Below are 16,352 nucleotides of genomic sequence, written 5' to 3'. Positions count from 1 at the left end.
GCACACCTTGAGACCTAAATTTAAGAAGGTAAGAACCAGGACTTAATTTTGATTTTTTTTTTATTTTATTTTTTTAATAATACGGAAGTCGTCTTCAAGCCATCTGGCAAGCATAGAGGAAACAACCATCAATTTGATGTGCATCTTGCAAAAAAGATTTAAAAAAAAAAAAAACCTCAGAGATCACAAGAAATTATATCTGTTAAATGTTCCTTCATGAGCTTTCCAAGAGCCTGCAAAATATTTGCAAATATTAGCCCTTTATATTAATAGAAGTAACACAGCACGTCAGCTCTGACTCCTGATAAGCATGTCCAAGACATGCTTATCAAAACCATGCAGTCCTCTCACCTTGGGCTTTCCGTGCCCCCATCACTGGAACTCTAGAGGCCAAGCTAGTCCCAGGCTGTGAATGTCCCTGACTATGCTGGGAACCCCCTGGGAAGCTTGTTTCATTTGGGGACAAGTAGCCTTTGAGAGTATTCCTCTGTGTGCACTGAAGTCACAGGTGTAGCTGCAGATGAGGCATATAAATAAGTTTTTTAGCAAACTAGTTCATGTGCGAATGGTAGTCTGGTCACAGCATCTTAGCATGAGCTGTAGAAACAGTGCAAGAGTTAGGACAGCCACCACTGGATCCTGTGCTGCCGTGTACACAACGATCAGCGCAGGTGCAACCTACCTTAACGCTAACTCAGATACCTTTGAATGAGATTCGGTCATATCTTTTTGTCACCCTTAAACACCCATGCAACACAGAGAAGTTAAACTGGGATCCGGTCCATTTCAATAGCCCGGTCTCACCCTTCATGCTCTTGGCATGCTTTTCGTGTGCCCAATTTGTGGAGTCTGACTAGTATAACTCTTCCTCTAGAAGGCGCAGTGAAGTACCTGCTATCAGATACCAAGACTGAATCATAAAGTCAAATTAGGTTAAGTATGTATAAGCCCATCAGGATTTTTCCTGGCCTGATATAAAAAGCTTTATTTCTCATGAAAGAAGTAGTTTTAAAAAAGGTATAATTTATAGAGAACAGATTTAAAAATTATAAGGGAAAGGTTTATCTTGAACCTAGACCTGAGAACTATGCTCTAAGTACCAGCATTTAGCACCTCATGGCACAAATGCAGAAATAGGTGTATATTATACAAATGCTACAATGTCTTCACTTTTCAGTAGCGACTTAACCAAAAAAAGCACTGTGGTGATTTTTTTTTTCCCTACAGTATTTCTTGGATGGATAAGAATTACTAGTTAACAGATGAGCCACAGTAACATTTCTTTTAATATTCTTTATTCAATGTGAACTCGGAAGAAAGATGCTGTACAGGATTTTAGTTGAACATATGTAGAATTGAATGTTAGATGTGACTTTGTTGTTGCTGGAAACCAGAGTGCTCCAGGTCTCATGGGTTATCAGTGCAACATGAGTTTCATTCTGGTTATAAATTAAGGAATAAGCTAAGTGCTGTTGAGACTGATTTATTCCTGATAAAAGATAGTTTCACATATCAAAAAAGGCTAGATCTCCATTTTATTTCAGAGAGATGATTGACCCAAATTAGTTCTTAAATTAATACTCAAATTCTGGATTCCGTGGTCTGTGCTGAACCATGGAAGAATTTGGGTTGGAAGGGCCCGCCAGAGGTCTCTATTCCAACTTTCTGCTCAAAGCTGTGTCAACACTGAATTCAGAGCAGGCAGCTCAAGACTTTGTTCAGTCAGTGCTTGAACACCTCTATAATTTTTTGTCTGCAGTTATCCTTCTTAGGTCTTGGTATAAATGCTCAGTTGGCTTACCTGCAGACCCTGCCTAACAGCCCTGTACTGCTATTAGTATCCTGAGCCGGTTGGTTTAAAGTTCACATTTCAATGTGTATGTGCATCTCCAGCACGTCTCTAGATTACAGCACATAAACACAGGCTTAGTCCTGAAACTCCTGGAAAAGTTACACCAGAGTAACAAGTGTCTGACCGGGACCATGTTCTTATCTTAGCCTGTATTAATGGGAAGATACAAGTTAACTTAATCCCAGTGAAACAAAGTGGGGTTGATAGCGCTAATAAAATTTTAACAAACTAAAGAAAAGGTGTCATAACAGCATGAACAGTGAGAGAAAAGAATATAAAAGGCTGAGATTTAATCATAGCATTATAAGAAATGTCTTTATTTGAATTAACTGATCTAGATGCTGTGATCTGTTCCTTAGAGAGAGGGGATAATCTGTTGAGGGAAATGTCAGGAATCAGAATTCATTCAGTACTGTCATAGGGGACAAATTATATACTAACTCTGTTTTCTTTATTGCTTTAAGTCTATTCCAGGTATATCTCTTGAATTTAAATACCTTTTCTGTTTGGTCTTCTGGAAGAAGGTTCGCTTATATTTATCCCTTGCCTTCTTCACAGCATTGCAGGGAAAAAAGCGATTGGACCAAGTTGGGAAATCTGTATATTGATTTGAAAACTGGACATGAACATTTTGGTGATGTTCAGAAATTGTCATTATTTATTGCTGAAATACTAACCAGAGATTCTGAGGAACAAAGACCAGGAGTTCCTTTTTGTGATTTTGCTGATGCAGGTAAAATTAAGATGCAGTAAATACTTTATTGTTCACCTTTATTCTTTGTAGAGTTTTTGAAAGAACGAAAAAAAAAAAGTATGTTGACTGTTTTCTTGACATTAGTCAATTTTATATGATACAATGTTCAGAATTCCTTTAGCTGCAAATGCAGTCAACTGAAATGCTCAGTAGATGCCATTTTCTAGTCGAAATAAATTTGCCTGTGCTCATACTTCATAAGTCAGGGATTTTTAAATGGGTTTCACCACCTGTTCCAAAAGGTGCACTCTTGAGCTTTGACAGATCAGGAAAAGAAGACGTTTTCATTAATAAATCAATCTTGGCCTGTTCTCAGGACAAAGACAAGCATATTTAAGTATTGTCATCTGAAGTGCCACATTCTTAATAGCATAAATGAGGTTTAGGATTGTAAATACAACTAGATATATTTATACAGATAAAAACACGTTGAATGGAATCACGTCTTGTACATTTAGCTTGTACTTTCTTTTAGTAATTTAGATTTTCAGAGTTATTTAATCCTGTACAGAACCAAGAATTTCTACAAGGGCTGCATGAACAAAATGCCTTCTGATTATTTAAAACTTCTGACATCTTTCCCCCCACCACCACTACCCTACACACATGCATTCACTTACGTATCTACCTCATTTCTTCTTATTATTGATTATGAAAAACAGGCTCAGTGAAGTGACAGTTGGATATTAAATCTTTTTATTGATGATTCAGATCCTTTTCAACCTGTATTAACTACTACAATTTGAGGAATATTTTATTTCCAATTATATGACATGACCTTTCCGACCTCAGACTTTCATGTTATAAAACAACTATCACAGCTTCCAGTCATGGAACACCCACAAGGTTCTGGTGGGGCCTGGAACTTAGTCTGTAGTGTCCAGTATCCAGACTGGTAGGATATATTGTAAAAGATGGTGCTGTGGTTTGCAAAAACTTCTAACTCAACACAGGTCTGTAATTGCCATCGTTTCTTCATGGTGCCAAAAAATGAGAAGTTTAATTTGCAAATAACTATATTAAGTTATGCCATTATATGTTCAAGCATCTTATTGTTATGGATGAACTAGAGTAATACAAAATGTTCTCTGAATAAATTATAGTTATTTATCGTACTTTGTTAAGAAATTCTAATTTAATGCCAAATATTCCAGAAAATATATTTAAGGTTTTCACAATGACCTTGTTTCTAGAGTGTGTAATTTCTTTAAAACTACATTTACACATAAACCCAAAAGTAATATATTTTTTTTCCCTTCCAGTAATAAAAAATTCACAGTGTAGTGAAGCAGACAGAATTTTCATTGGAAGAGCTGGGATAAGTGTAATGTATTCTTATCACAAAGTACTGCAGTGGATAAAGGTATACTGGGCTATAGCAGCCTGATTGGAAGGCTGAGTCCGTTTTTTTTTTTTTTTTTTAAATGCTGAACTATGTTTCTCTAGAGGAAAGGCTGGCTGTGCCATCTGTTTCACCCAGCCTTAGCCCTTCTCAACCATTCAGCTGGATCAAAGCATTTTGTTATGCCTTTCTGAACAGCAGTCTTCTACACGTATCTCTTACTTGCTTACTTTCTTTGTTAACGAGGTGGAGGGAGTTGCTTGTGAGAATGAATATACTTTTAATTTATTTTTCGCATCTTGTGTAATCATGGCTTTCCTGGGAGCAAAATACAGTTTGTGGTAGTTTTCCCTATAGTGGTAGGCATACCAGACATTTATGCAGCCTGGTAGAATGAACTGAGCTTCAAGACAAAAGCACATTACAGAGCATACTTCTGTCTTGCAACCTAGAAACTTGATTATTTAGGCTCAGGCATAATACTTCTGATCCAAGGATGAACCTAAGTTAAGAGACAGGTCTTCCTTAGATTCTGGGGCCAGGTGCTGATGGGATTTTTTCCCGGAAATGTCACTTTCCTCTGGCAATACTGTTGTATCCAGAAACCTTCCAACTCGAGGAATATTTAAGGAAGTTTGACTGGGCCCTTTCCTGCACTGATGGCTTAGAACCTGACGTCAAGTGGAATGGCTAAGGCAAGGAAGACAGAAGGGGAGTACTCCTGTACCTGGCGAACAGCTTATTCCCCAGAACATCACTGGAAGTGTTTTTCCTCTTTAGAATCTAGGGTTCTTTTTCATTTCACACCTCTTACCAGATTTGGACCTAGGAGTCTTGTGACTCATGCAAAGACTTAATTATCACAAAGAAATACCATTTACAGTCCTTTCCTTGCTATCAAATAATAGAAAGGGCCACGGTTAAGAGACTAGACCTTTAACTGGGTATTTACACTCTTTAGTCCTCAGCGGAGGTTCAGAAGTTCATAAAATCATACGTTCACTGCAGCAAGCTCTGTTTCACTGATAATTTTTTCTTTTGCTTCCTCGAAGGAAGCGGTCTAGTGTTTACCAGCTTGGATCTCCTATACAATGCAAAACGACAAAAAATATATACAAGCTATTTAAACCACTGATGCTTTTGGAGCTGTATTTTGGCCAGTGATCCCATTCTGAATTTACCTTCCTGGCAATGGCATTAATAATTATGCTGTACTGGGGAGTACCCCGTATAACATAGTCTCTAGCATGTATTTTTATGAACACAAGCAAAGACCCTCCCTGTCCCCTTTTGATTCTTGTTTTCCTTGTGAATTATTGGAGGGGAGCCCTTTCTAATTTGTATCAAGGGATTAAAGTAGTCTTTTTAATATAACTATGTATAAGGGATGGCCTTCAGGACTTTTGCTATATAAAACTCGTGCACTGCACCGTCTATTTCCACGATCAACCCAAGCCCCAAAGGATATTTGATAAAGCTGCTTACTGTAGAGGCGATATACCCATTTGGATGAATCGGTAATTTTGGAGCATCGTCTTTTTGGGTTGAAGAGTTTTTTTTAGCAAGTCCCTACCAGGCTGCAGCACACCAGGCTGTTCTACCTGTCACAACAGATTGTCACAGCACAGTGTGGCACTGTTTAGCAGTAGAGGGAAGGAAAGGTCTTTGTATTAACGTTTTTACAGTACTACACTAGAAATTTTTAAAGCATTTTTTGTTCCACTATACTCACCTGTTAAAATAGTTAGGAGAATTCCTGGTCACAGAAGAGGTAGGCTAGATTCTTGATGTTGGGTGGTTAGTGTTCATGTGCACATCTGAGAGCTTAGTTTGCCTTGGGATTTGGCTCTCTTCAGCAGAGAGAGTATATTCAGTGTTTGCAGGGAAATGCTGTTGCACACTTGGCTCTTTTCCAGGTCTGTTACAATGGGCATCCTGGTATTTGGGTTGCAGAATCTCTGATATCCTGGAGAGGTTCATGTTCACGTCCTAATGTTAGAGATGCGAGTTGTCAAAAATGTGTGTAGTGTTTCTCTTGTATAAAAGAGGTTATTAAAAGCAGTCTGCTTATATTACTTTTTTTCATGCGAAGAGCAAAAAAAGTCATACCTCCATTGTGAATGTTGTGTTCAGTGTCAAATCCATCTCTCAGCAAACTGTTCACCAAGATCCTCAAGTAGCCTTGCAGACAACCTGCGTTCAGAATATTGGAGTATGAACAAGGCAGTGATTGTGATTTTTATCGGAACCGACAATCCCCAAATTGATCCATGTCTCAGGGATGAACTAGAACTGTCATTCCTACCTGTCTACAACCAATTTCACTCCATAATCTGTTTCAGATAAGTCTCTGATCCTGTAGTTATGGAGAAGTATCTGCTTGATCTTCTCTCTTGCTGCTTCCAAAAATTGGTCCAGAAAACAAGGTGAAGGATTGATCTTCCTGCTGTGACTGACGTAATTTTGGTTTTAGGACATGCTCCTTGCCTTTTTAATGAATGCTTTCAACTGCCTCAAGCTCTAGATGTGCTTCTGAGACATTCAGATCACTTCCCCTTCACGAACATCGAACCCCTTTATCTCATAGCTTTGATGCTTGGTGGCTGTCAGGGTCAAGTGTGTATGCTCCGTATTCATAAAGAGAATATCCTTTTTAAGAGCTGAGAAAGGCCATAAAACACATACACTTTGAAAAACAATGCGGATATGAGACTTGAATAGAATTCCATAGAGACAGCCCTCCAAGCAACCTTGGACTACTTTCTGGATATTTACTTGTAGCAATGTTAAAGCCCCTTTTGGCAACCATTTGATATTTCAACTATTTCCTGTAGAGAAGGACTTTATGTTTTATTTTTACCCAACTGTTCTGTCACTTCAGGGGAATGGTCGGAGAATTTTGTCTATTTAAGGATCTCATTCCACAACTGTATTTTCATTGGGTGCTCTTCCTATGCAGATTATCTGCGTTTATGGCCGCATGCTCTCCACTTTTCTGCGAAGACCAACGTTTTAGCGGCTCTTCCATTGACTAGAAGGATGGCATATGTGCCAGTCCTCCTTCAATTTTGTATTTTATGTCTCTTTTACACACATTCTAAATTTCTGTTCTATTGTTCAAGTTTCACCTGTAGTCTTCCTCCTACGTATTTTTTTCCCTACAACCATATGCACCTAGAGTGAAGGGGATTCTTTACACCTTAAATGTTAACTGTGGTTGTCTAATCTGTGTTCTTTTATGGGTTACGTCCAGATAACCCAAGTGAGCACACCGTTGCAGGTACCTTGTAGACCTTTAAAAGTCTCTAGTTTTGAGCATGTGCCAGTGCACAGTATGAATGTGCATACAAACAAGGCATTTTCAGGAAATTAACCTCTTGTTAAGTAAGTTTAATTTTCTGTTGACTTCCCTGTTCTTGTAAACCTCCCTTTCCCTCTGCTCACGTGTTTTTTAATAAGCTGCCTCCTTTTTGATGCGTCCCTCTAAGCAAGAGGTAGAGCATTTCTAGTCTGGAGATGTGTTGACCAGCAAGCTCCTGCTGGACAGGATAAATACTGAATCGTGCCTGTCTGTCTTGCTGTAGGCATTATTTTGGTATCTCTCCTTGCCTTGATCATCACTTTTTCTTAGATTGCTCAGATCTTCATCGTCTTTGAGACTGCTAACCTGCTTTCATCTTTGACTGAAAAAGCCAACAAACCAGAAAGTTGTTTGGAGGAAGGAAAGGAAGGTTGACTCATGGAAAGCTTCCTTAGAAAACCAGACTAAAATTCAGCCTGGAATCTGATGTTAAAATTATTGGTTGTTTTACTGCTGGCCAGATAGGCCCTACTTTTTCCAGCTTTTTTTCTGCTGAGTACATCTGTTAGCACTTTGTTTGGTTTATGCTGAAATAATTATTTCAGCTCAACAGTTATGTCTCTGCTGCAGTATGAAATACCTGTGTGATCTTTTCAGAATTGTACCGATCTGTAGTGCCTAATGGAATCAAAAGCAGTGAAAATGTCAATAAACTAGAGTAAGCAAATGCAAATAAATTGCCAAGTATATTAGAAACACTATATGGGAACATTTTACCCTGGAAATAGTATTATAGGGAATAGTGTGTTGGGAACTACTAGACCATGGTTGTTTTTTTTTTAGCTGCAGAGTCAAAAATAAAAAAAATCTGTTATTTATTCATTAGAATTCTTATCACTGAAATCTTTTTCCTCCCCACTCGGCTTGGATAATGTAACTAAACTGATCTATTTAAATCTATACACCTGATTAAATCTGTTGTATTTTGTGTAAATATACTTTGTGTTCACTCATGTCATTACTTTCTCTGACCTTTCCCCGTTCCTTTCCCCTTCTCCTGCTAGGGAAGGAAGGTTTTAGATAAATTGCATGAGCTAAAGATATACTTTACAGTCTTGAAAGGACTTATTGGTCCAGAAAAGTCAGCATCAAGATGTCAAATTGTTAATACTGCTGCAGAATTTTTTCTTAAAACTGGAAGTTTGGATGGAGCAACATGGGTATTGAGAGGTAAATGTGTGTTGTAAAGAACTGAGTTTTGACATTTAAGTGTGTACTATTCCCTCTTACGAAAGATTTGAGCTAAAAGTTAAAAGCTGGTCTATGTGATAAAATAAATGTATTGTTACTGAGACAGCAAAAATGTGATCCATCTTATCAGCTAGCATTCTTCTTGATATATGTAAGAAATACTAATACCAGCTTTTTTTCAGAAACACTACTTTCAGTTAACTGCCATCCACACTGTTCTATCCAAAAACCTACCCTAATAGGGGAAGGGTGCAGCTTGGAAGGTGAGCCTGCTCCATGCAGGTTTCCTCTTCCACTCAGGTGAAATTCAGTGAAATTTGTGAAATTCAACAAATTCTCAAGCTGGGGTCAGGGCAGTGTTTCTTCACCCTTCACAGTAGCCACACATAATGAAGCTAACTTTGAATATTAAAATATTTCTGCTATAAAAAAACTCAATTACTTGCTTTTTGGAGTTCTGCTGACCTGATGAAAAGAAGAAAGGAAACTCGGGAGTATGAAGAAGAATAAAAGATGTTCTGTAAAGTAATAGGATCTAAAATTTGCTATTTGGCTTTAAAATATTTATACATAAAACTATAGAAGGCAAGCCACTGTATGAGAGACACTGCCATGATATTTAAAGATGGGGCTATTCGAAATATGAAGGTTCAGGGGGTGGATCTAAGAAGTATTTGTGATGAGGAACAAATTATTAATAACTAGAATTAAGCTTTATGTGAAGCTTTGAAATTTGTTTTCTGTTGCATTTCATAATATACTTTTAATAGCCAGAAGTCACAAGTGTCCAGCTGTTTCAGTCAGTAGAAATAACACTGCGCTATTCTTTGCTGCAGAGTCAGGATGGATCACAAATGCACCAGTGTGGCCCTGTGATAAAATGGACATCCTCAAACGACATAATCTGTCACGTTCGCTGGTGTACGAATACTTGAGTAAGAGTTTATACAGGGAGGCATTTGAAGTTCTGCAGAACTTACCAGGTTTCCAAAATTGTTCTGGTAAGTAGAGAAAGGTACTGTGTTAAGAGCTAAAAATGTAACAGGTGATTATGTACTGTTCCTTTTTTTTTTTTTTTTTGCCTCCCATTTGCTGCTAAAATTTGTTGAAGATGGATTTTTGACATGCCCATTTTCTTGCAATGAGTGTAGATGACAGTGAAAATACCTGCTGTACTCTGCAACTCTTACTAATTAAGTCAGTACTACACACACATGCACACTTTATACAGCTGTCCTCTTTTTCCAGTTGTCCCAGTTACACAGAACTGTAGGAAAGACCTGCTAATTTTTAAAGACCATACTATCTTTAAAAGTAGGAGAGAACAGAGATGTCATCAGGGAGATTCATTTCCTCTAACTTCAGTGTAGATTTCTACATTGTTGGTTTCTGAAGCTGAGCTAGGCTTCTTTTACACACCATGTGAAGAAATGAGTGCTTTTTCAGGCTCCGTTTATCTGACAAATTTGGGTATGTACTTTGAGATGGGTAGTTCCTTAATCTCCACTGAAGAAACCTCACTTGACTCACTTGTATAGGGCTCACTCCTGTTATCAGTGTGCATTCTTAGGTATATTGAGAGAATAGGTATATATAAGAGAATTTAGTTGGAACACCGTCTACTTTGAGGATCCTAAAACATGTTTTCCTATGAGATGGATACTAACTAGGCTGCTGAATCCTGCCAAGAAGTGGGCAGTTCATGAGCAGAAGCAGAACTTGAGGCACCAAGATGATTTTATTGGTGCAGATTTTGGGAGTCTGAGACACCAGGTAAAGATTGTACTCTTAATCTTGAGCAGGGCATATATTTTTATCTGATCGTACTGTTTTCAGCAGGAAATTATGATGTGGACTTTAATGTTAAATTTTATCTTTCACAACGTAAGGGAAATGTGTATAACTATGTGAAATGGCTTTTGAATAAAGTGCCATTATTGTACGTTATCTCAACTGTGTGCCCTTTTGCTAATGGAAGCAAGAATCCTTATTTAGGTACTCATCCCAGCATTGAGACAGCGCTCTTAAATTAGACTTGCTTTTGATTTGAATTCAGTAATTAACATTCTTCATTTTAGATACTGTAGATGTTTCCTGGTACAGCCGCCTTTTTAACAAGCTGATACATGCCTGTTTTGAGAGCAAGAACCTTGGGATCTCATCTTCTGCAGTAGACTTCATGCTTTCAAAAAACATACCTATTGATTTTTTTCTGCTTAGAGGATTAATCACCAGTTTGGGAAGAAGTTGTTTGTGGAGTAAAGCTAGGACCTATTACAAGAGTAAGTTGCTTTTTAAACAATACCCTTTGCTTATGCTCTTTGGACAGCGTACACTCATAAAAACTCAGTATATTGGGGAGAAATAGGTAAGGGTATACTTTGTAAGGAGAAAACAGTACTTTTTGTATCGCTATCAGCAATTCATTTGTAACCAAAATATCAGGATTAGCTACAATTTCAGAGTTCAATTTCAGAATTTCCGAAATGTGAATACTGAAAAGGTTAAAAAGTGTATTGTCTTCACGTTTTTATCTAGGCAAACTATACTTCCTTATACTCCTATTTAGAGCGATAATCATCACTGATAATACTCATTGATGAAAATAACATTTTACAACAGAGAGTGTTATGAGGATGGACTATTTGTTGTGTTCTTGAATCAGGCCATTTCACAGGTGAAATAATAATAAAGTCTGTTAAGAATTCTTACTTTTTTAGGGTGGTTTTTTTTGTTTTTTTTTTTTTTTACCTACTTCTTTCTGCATTCTAAGCCACATATAGGTGAAAACAGATCTATGATCAGTATTGGTAACACTAATTTCTTGCATTTCTTCATTTACTGTCAGGTGCTTTGTCATTGGGTTGCTACCCACTGCTGCAGGGAAATTTGTATCACAAACTTCTGCCAATTCCTTCTTACCTGTCTGAGGTAGAGATGCTGTTGGCCATTGAAATATTCCTTGTTTCAAATGCCAGTGATGTTCAAAGTCTAGGTGCTACCAATCAGACTCTTCAAATAATACTGAAAAGGTTTGTTGACAAATATATATCACTTTGACAGTATTTATCGATGTGATTGTGTAATATTCATGAGAGACCTTATTTTCTGTTGGATGGGATAGAGCAGTAAACATGTTCTTTTTTTAAATTCTTATATGTATATAACAGCTACGAGCAGGAAAATAGTTATTCCAGACTGATATTGAACTGGTTTCCCTACCTGAATATGTCTAGCGCATTAAGAGCATATTGTATTTTCTAAACCAGGATAGCTTGATATTTCAGTGTATAGATTCTTTTGTTGTGATTAAGCAGTGGAGTAGAAGAACACAGTCAAAATGTTATGCCTTTCGAAAGGCAAATCTAACATTTCTTGGTTGTTCTTTGGGGAATGCATGAGGCCATTTTACTTGATTCTATTTGTAGGGGATATCTCAGTATTAAATTTCTTACTGTGATTTTTCCCTATGAAACCGAATACTTTCAGATAAAAGGTAATTTCTCTTGTCCATAAACTACCAATCACTGTCATTAGATTATACTAATACTTTATTTTTCAAGACCCCAATTTATCTGAGATTTGGTGGCTCAGCATCAGAATGTGAAACTGCATAGAAAAGCTGGATTTGTTAAGTGTGAACCGGGGCATCTCAAACTCAGATACTCTGTATCTTCTTTCCTCCCACCCTTCCCAAGGTATAGTTTCCCTTAGTTTTTCTTTTCAACAAATGAGAAGCTTTTTATCTCTATATCTTTTTGGAACATCTTACCTCAAAAATGCCTGATTTGTTTTCTGGAAGTTTTTCTGCTGTCGTTTAGGGGAATATTGAATTTACCTTTGGAACGCTGTTCGATTACCTCAGGACAAAATAATCATTATATACTATCAAATAAGAAACGCGTATCTTGCAGAAGAAAAGAAAAATCATACTGAACTCGCACTGTGATCTAATTTATTTAGAAAATAATGCTGGCCAGAACAACAGTATAATTTTAAGAATTTTTGTCATCAGAAAATTTGTTGTGATGAGTCATGATACATTCTTCAGCTGATTTGACACATAAGATAATTTAACTCCATCATGAGATTTTTTTTTTTTCTTTTTAAGACCATTTGTTGATTGATATAAAAGTTCTAGCCAACACTAGATAGCAATTTCAGGTGTATGCTGTTGTACCTCTGCTGGTTTAGTTAGAGAATATGGTCCTAATCATGCCAAAACATAGGCATGTCACTGAGCACATCCTTACTCCAAAAGTGATTATATGCCAAAAATGAGTAATCATTTTGGATGCAAGGACGTACATAAATTCTTGCAATATCCAGTTCATAAAATGTTTTACATTCTTTTACTGAACTTTCCAGCCCAGAGTTGAGCATTTCTTGATGAAATGTGCTGCCGTGAATATTGCAGACCTACTTTGCTTTGGCATTAAATCCTGTTATTCTCTAGTACTGTGAAATATGTTTAAGAGAGCACTTTTACTAACTTTTTAATTCTTCGGAATAATCAGCTAAGAATTGTCTAGAAAGTAACATAATCTATCGTAAGTGAAGTGAACATGAGGCATGGAATTTTTTATAATCTTGTTGCCAGTATAAGGCATCATGCAAGTGTCACAGGGCCTGAATGTTACATAATTTCGTATTTGTGAAAAATCTCTTACAGATGTGAAGATCCAAAAGGGCAGAGCAAAGACGACTATCAAACAGCAGTGGAGAGGCTGATCCTAGCTGCTCGTATATCAGATCCAAAGCTTTTTCTTAAGCATATGACAATGAATGTTAATATGGAAGAAGTTTACAGCTTGGATCTTACATCTGCTCTTAAATGGCTGCAGGAGAATATGAAATGGGCTGGAAGGGTCTGGCTGTTTCAGTAGTCATTAATTAGTAAAGACTTTTTTTTTTTAATTGTTAAAATAATCATTGCTGAAAATAATATAAATCAATAAAGATAGTTCCCACTGTGTTCAGACTTGTGCCTTATTGATTAACAGCAAGGCCTCAAAGCTCAAGTTGTTATTAAATATTTATGCTGATGATAATGCAGATAGTAGCACAAAAGTAGGACAACATTTTTCCTAGGTGCAAGTATCCGTATATAGATTGTCACAGCAGCTTACATAGATATTTGTAATGGTATCATTAGATGAGTAACAAAACCTGTAGCCTCAGAATCTACATTTCCCTTTTTATGGAGAATATAGCGCTGTTACTCCTCTCCCAGCAATTGATTGTATGTATCCAGCGTTCTTGAGTGAGAGGTTTTCCACATTGCTCCAGAATCTATGGAAGTAATACACGTTTCGTTTTGTTTTCCTCGCAGTATGTTGTGAGGGATATCGTCCCATCTGTGTGCCCCTTAGACCTTCATTTCCTTACTCCAAAAAAACACTGAGAGCAAAATAACTTCAGACGTCACTTACCACGTGAGACATGCTGACTTAGTTAACAGGATACCTTCCTTCACAGAGCTGAGAGAGTCTATACACAAGAGTTCACAGTGAAAGGTATAGTTGTGTCTTGATGAGAGTTCATGTATTGCTTCACAGTTTTGTATATATGTGCCCTTTCACTGAAAAGGAAAACTTTCTCTGTGCCTTCAAAGCGCTCTTGGAGGGATTGCTTCTGCCTTTGCATGCGTGTGTTGTAATTGACGTTACCATTATTTAGTTCTGGTAAACTGCGTGGTGAGATGGACACTTCTAGCAACCTATTTTTTGAATGCTTCTTCATGAATTTCTCTCTTCTGCCTGCAAGTCCTGAATCATATTTGGGGCATTAATTTCTACTTCATCTACTGATCTGCAGCCCGAGTTGGTTTTTCATATCAGAAAATTCTCATGGAAAATCAATGGGAACTCAAAGTTGATACTTGCCCAGGCTCTACACCTCTCTAACGTTAGTTAACATCTCCAGTACCAACCTTGACAAACATGCTGATGATAGAGCTCTTTTAGATGTGCTCTCTGTCCACACTGGCGTTTTTTGTGCTGGGAATTTCTCCTCTCTCAGATGCGGAAGCTCATGAGTTTTTCAGGCTCTTTCCTTTAGCAGTGACCCACAAGATGGTGACCTCAGCCCTCAGTGCTTGAAAAATCTTTCCCTCCTTTGAGGCAGGATGGGACTCTTCTCAGTTCTAACAGCATTATTGTGGGTGGCCTCTCTGAATCTGAAGGCTATCAGGACCTTAGTGCTAGATGGTTGGGGCGGGGCGGGGGGGGAGGAATTGGGAGGGTTTTGTTTGGATTTTGGGAGGGGTGGTTCTGCCACTGTAGTCTTCGGGTCCATGTCATTAATCTGATTCCAGCTGGCCCAATTCTAACAAGTGTTCTCTTACATGAGGCACTGTGTTGTTGTACTATTTGAGATCATTTTGTGGAATTGGGGAGCTTTCTTCTGTGTTCCTACTCTCCTTGTTCATAAAATTCAGCTGATATAGAATAGTTTCAATCTCTCAGGAGGGTTTGCAAAACCGCCACACTTTAAACACAGAGGGTCTTAAAGGGAAGATACTTTGATACAGATCTTGATGCTTCTTGATGCTCCTTCAGTCTCACCTTCAACTTCAGACCAGCAGGTCTGCAGCTACTAGATGACGACCCTCTTCAGTTGACACCGGTGCTCTTTCAGTCTGTCTGGGAATTGCTCCTGAGGAGGAAGGGTTTTGAATCTGATGACCTCCACGATCACTGCCTCCCACCCCACCCCACCCCTATAGATAAATAAAGACACAAAAGAGGCCCTTGTCTTGTCTTTTCTGAGGGTATAATTCTTCTGTAGGGATCTCATCTATTTTCCTTCTGAAAAATGACAGGTTCAGTTCTAACAGATGGCATTTCTTTTTTTTTTTTTTAAAGCCCTTTACCTCCAAATTTCTCTTGAGCAGGTGACACTAGTTCAAACAGGCTTTGGGTTCCACTACTTGATATTCACAAAGACAGCTCTAATACTTTGCAAGGCTATCCACTTTGTCACGTCCAGTAGTATTCTGATGCTTTTTTCTGAGTAGTTGAAAAACTAGATAAGAAATAATCAGGTTTCCAATGAGAGATCTAAACTGATGTTCTTCCAGCTACTCCAGCATTAGTGGCAACGGGAGTTTTGGAAGGCTTCAACAAACTAAAAGTGGCAAGGTAGTCAACAGTGAGACGCTAGGTCATTTTTGCTAATTACTTTTTGTAAGATCCTTTGTAGCTTAATCTTCCTTGGAATTAAACAGAAGCTATCTGAACCCCAGCTAAATCCCAAATTTCTATAAGTGGGACCAGATGTGGCTAATACTGTACAGATGCAGAGGGACAAAACTGTTAGTAATCCTTACAACTTCAGAGCTTGAGATATTCTAAGACAGTATTATTTATTCATTATAAGTAGCCTTGAATTTTTACATACATCATCCCCTGAAAAAAAATCCAAACGTTGCTTTATTTTTTAGTCAGAGGTTAGGCATTGACCTTCCAGCGTAGCTTGGAACTGTGTGAAATTTGTGCAATGTTTTGGCTCCATCTCCTGTGTATCATCTCCCGCTGATACCATGCTGTCTTGGTCATGTTTTATATTAACAAGTAAAGCAAGCTTCCCACATTGTTTCTAAGAAGTTAGAACTGGCGTACCAGGATCTAGCTGTATCTACCAGTATAGTCTGTACCACCATGACAAATGAGTAGGCAGTCTGAACAATTTACCGTAAGTCCTGTACTTCACACCTTTCTACTTTCTGGCTCTACTCGAAATACCTTACAAATCTCAGCATTTTAATATGTACCAACATCTCAGAAAAGTTTCTTGAGCAACATTCTCGGTACCATTTTTGTAACAGAAATTCTCTGTGCTAAACAGGACA

The 16,352-nt window shown here is 37.8% G+C and overlaps 1 protein-coding gene across 1 annotated transcript in view; it reads left to right on the top strand.

Annotated features, from left to right (window-relative positions):
• Window positions 1-13,434, top strand: part of TOPAZ1 (testis and ovary specific TOPAZ 1) — a 47,265-nt gene extending 33,831 nt beyond the window's left edge. Inside the window, exons 14-20 of the mRNA XM_068933341.1 lie at window positions 2,411-2,585; window positions 3,869-3,969; window positions 8,314-8,479; window positions 9,337-9,501; window positions 10,579-10,782; window positions 11,349-11,532; window positions 13,173-13,434. Of these exons, the coding sequence (XP_068789442.1) occupies window positions 2,411-2,585; window positions 3,869-3,969; window positions 8,314-8,479; window positions 9,337-9,501; window positions 10,579-10,782; window positions 11,349-11,532; window positions 13,173-13,386 (1,209 nt within the window). The 3' untranslated portion in view covers window positions 13,387-13,434. The remainder of the gene's footprint in view (window positions 1-2,410; window positions 2,586-3,868; window positions 3,970-8,313; window positions 8,480-9,336; window positions 9,502-10,578; window positions 10,783-11,348; window positions 11,533-13,172) is intronic.
• The last annotated feature ends 2,918 nt before the right edge of the window (window positions 13,435-16,352 follow it).

The sequence above is a fragment of the Struthio camelus genome, chromosome 2 (genome assembly GCF_040807025.1).
Source record: "Struthio camelus isolate bStrCam1 chromosome 2, bStrCam1.hap1, whole genome shotgun sequence".
Lineage (NCBI taxonomy): Eukaryota > Metazoa > Chordata > Aves > Struthioniformes > Struthionidae > Struthio > Struthio camelus.
This window is presented reverse-complemented; position numbering and strand designations above follow the sequence as displayed.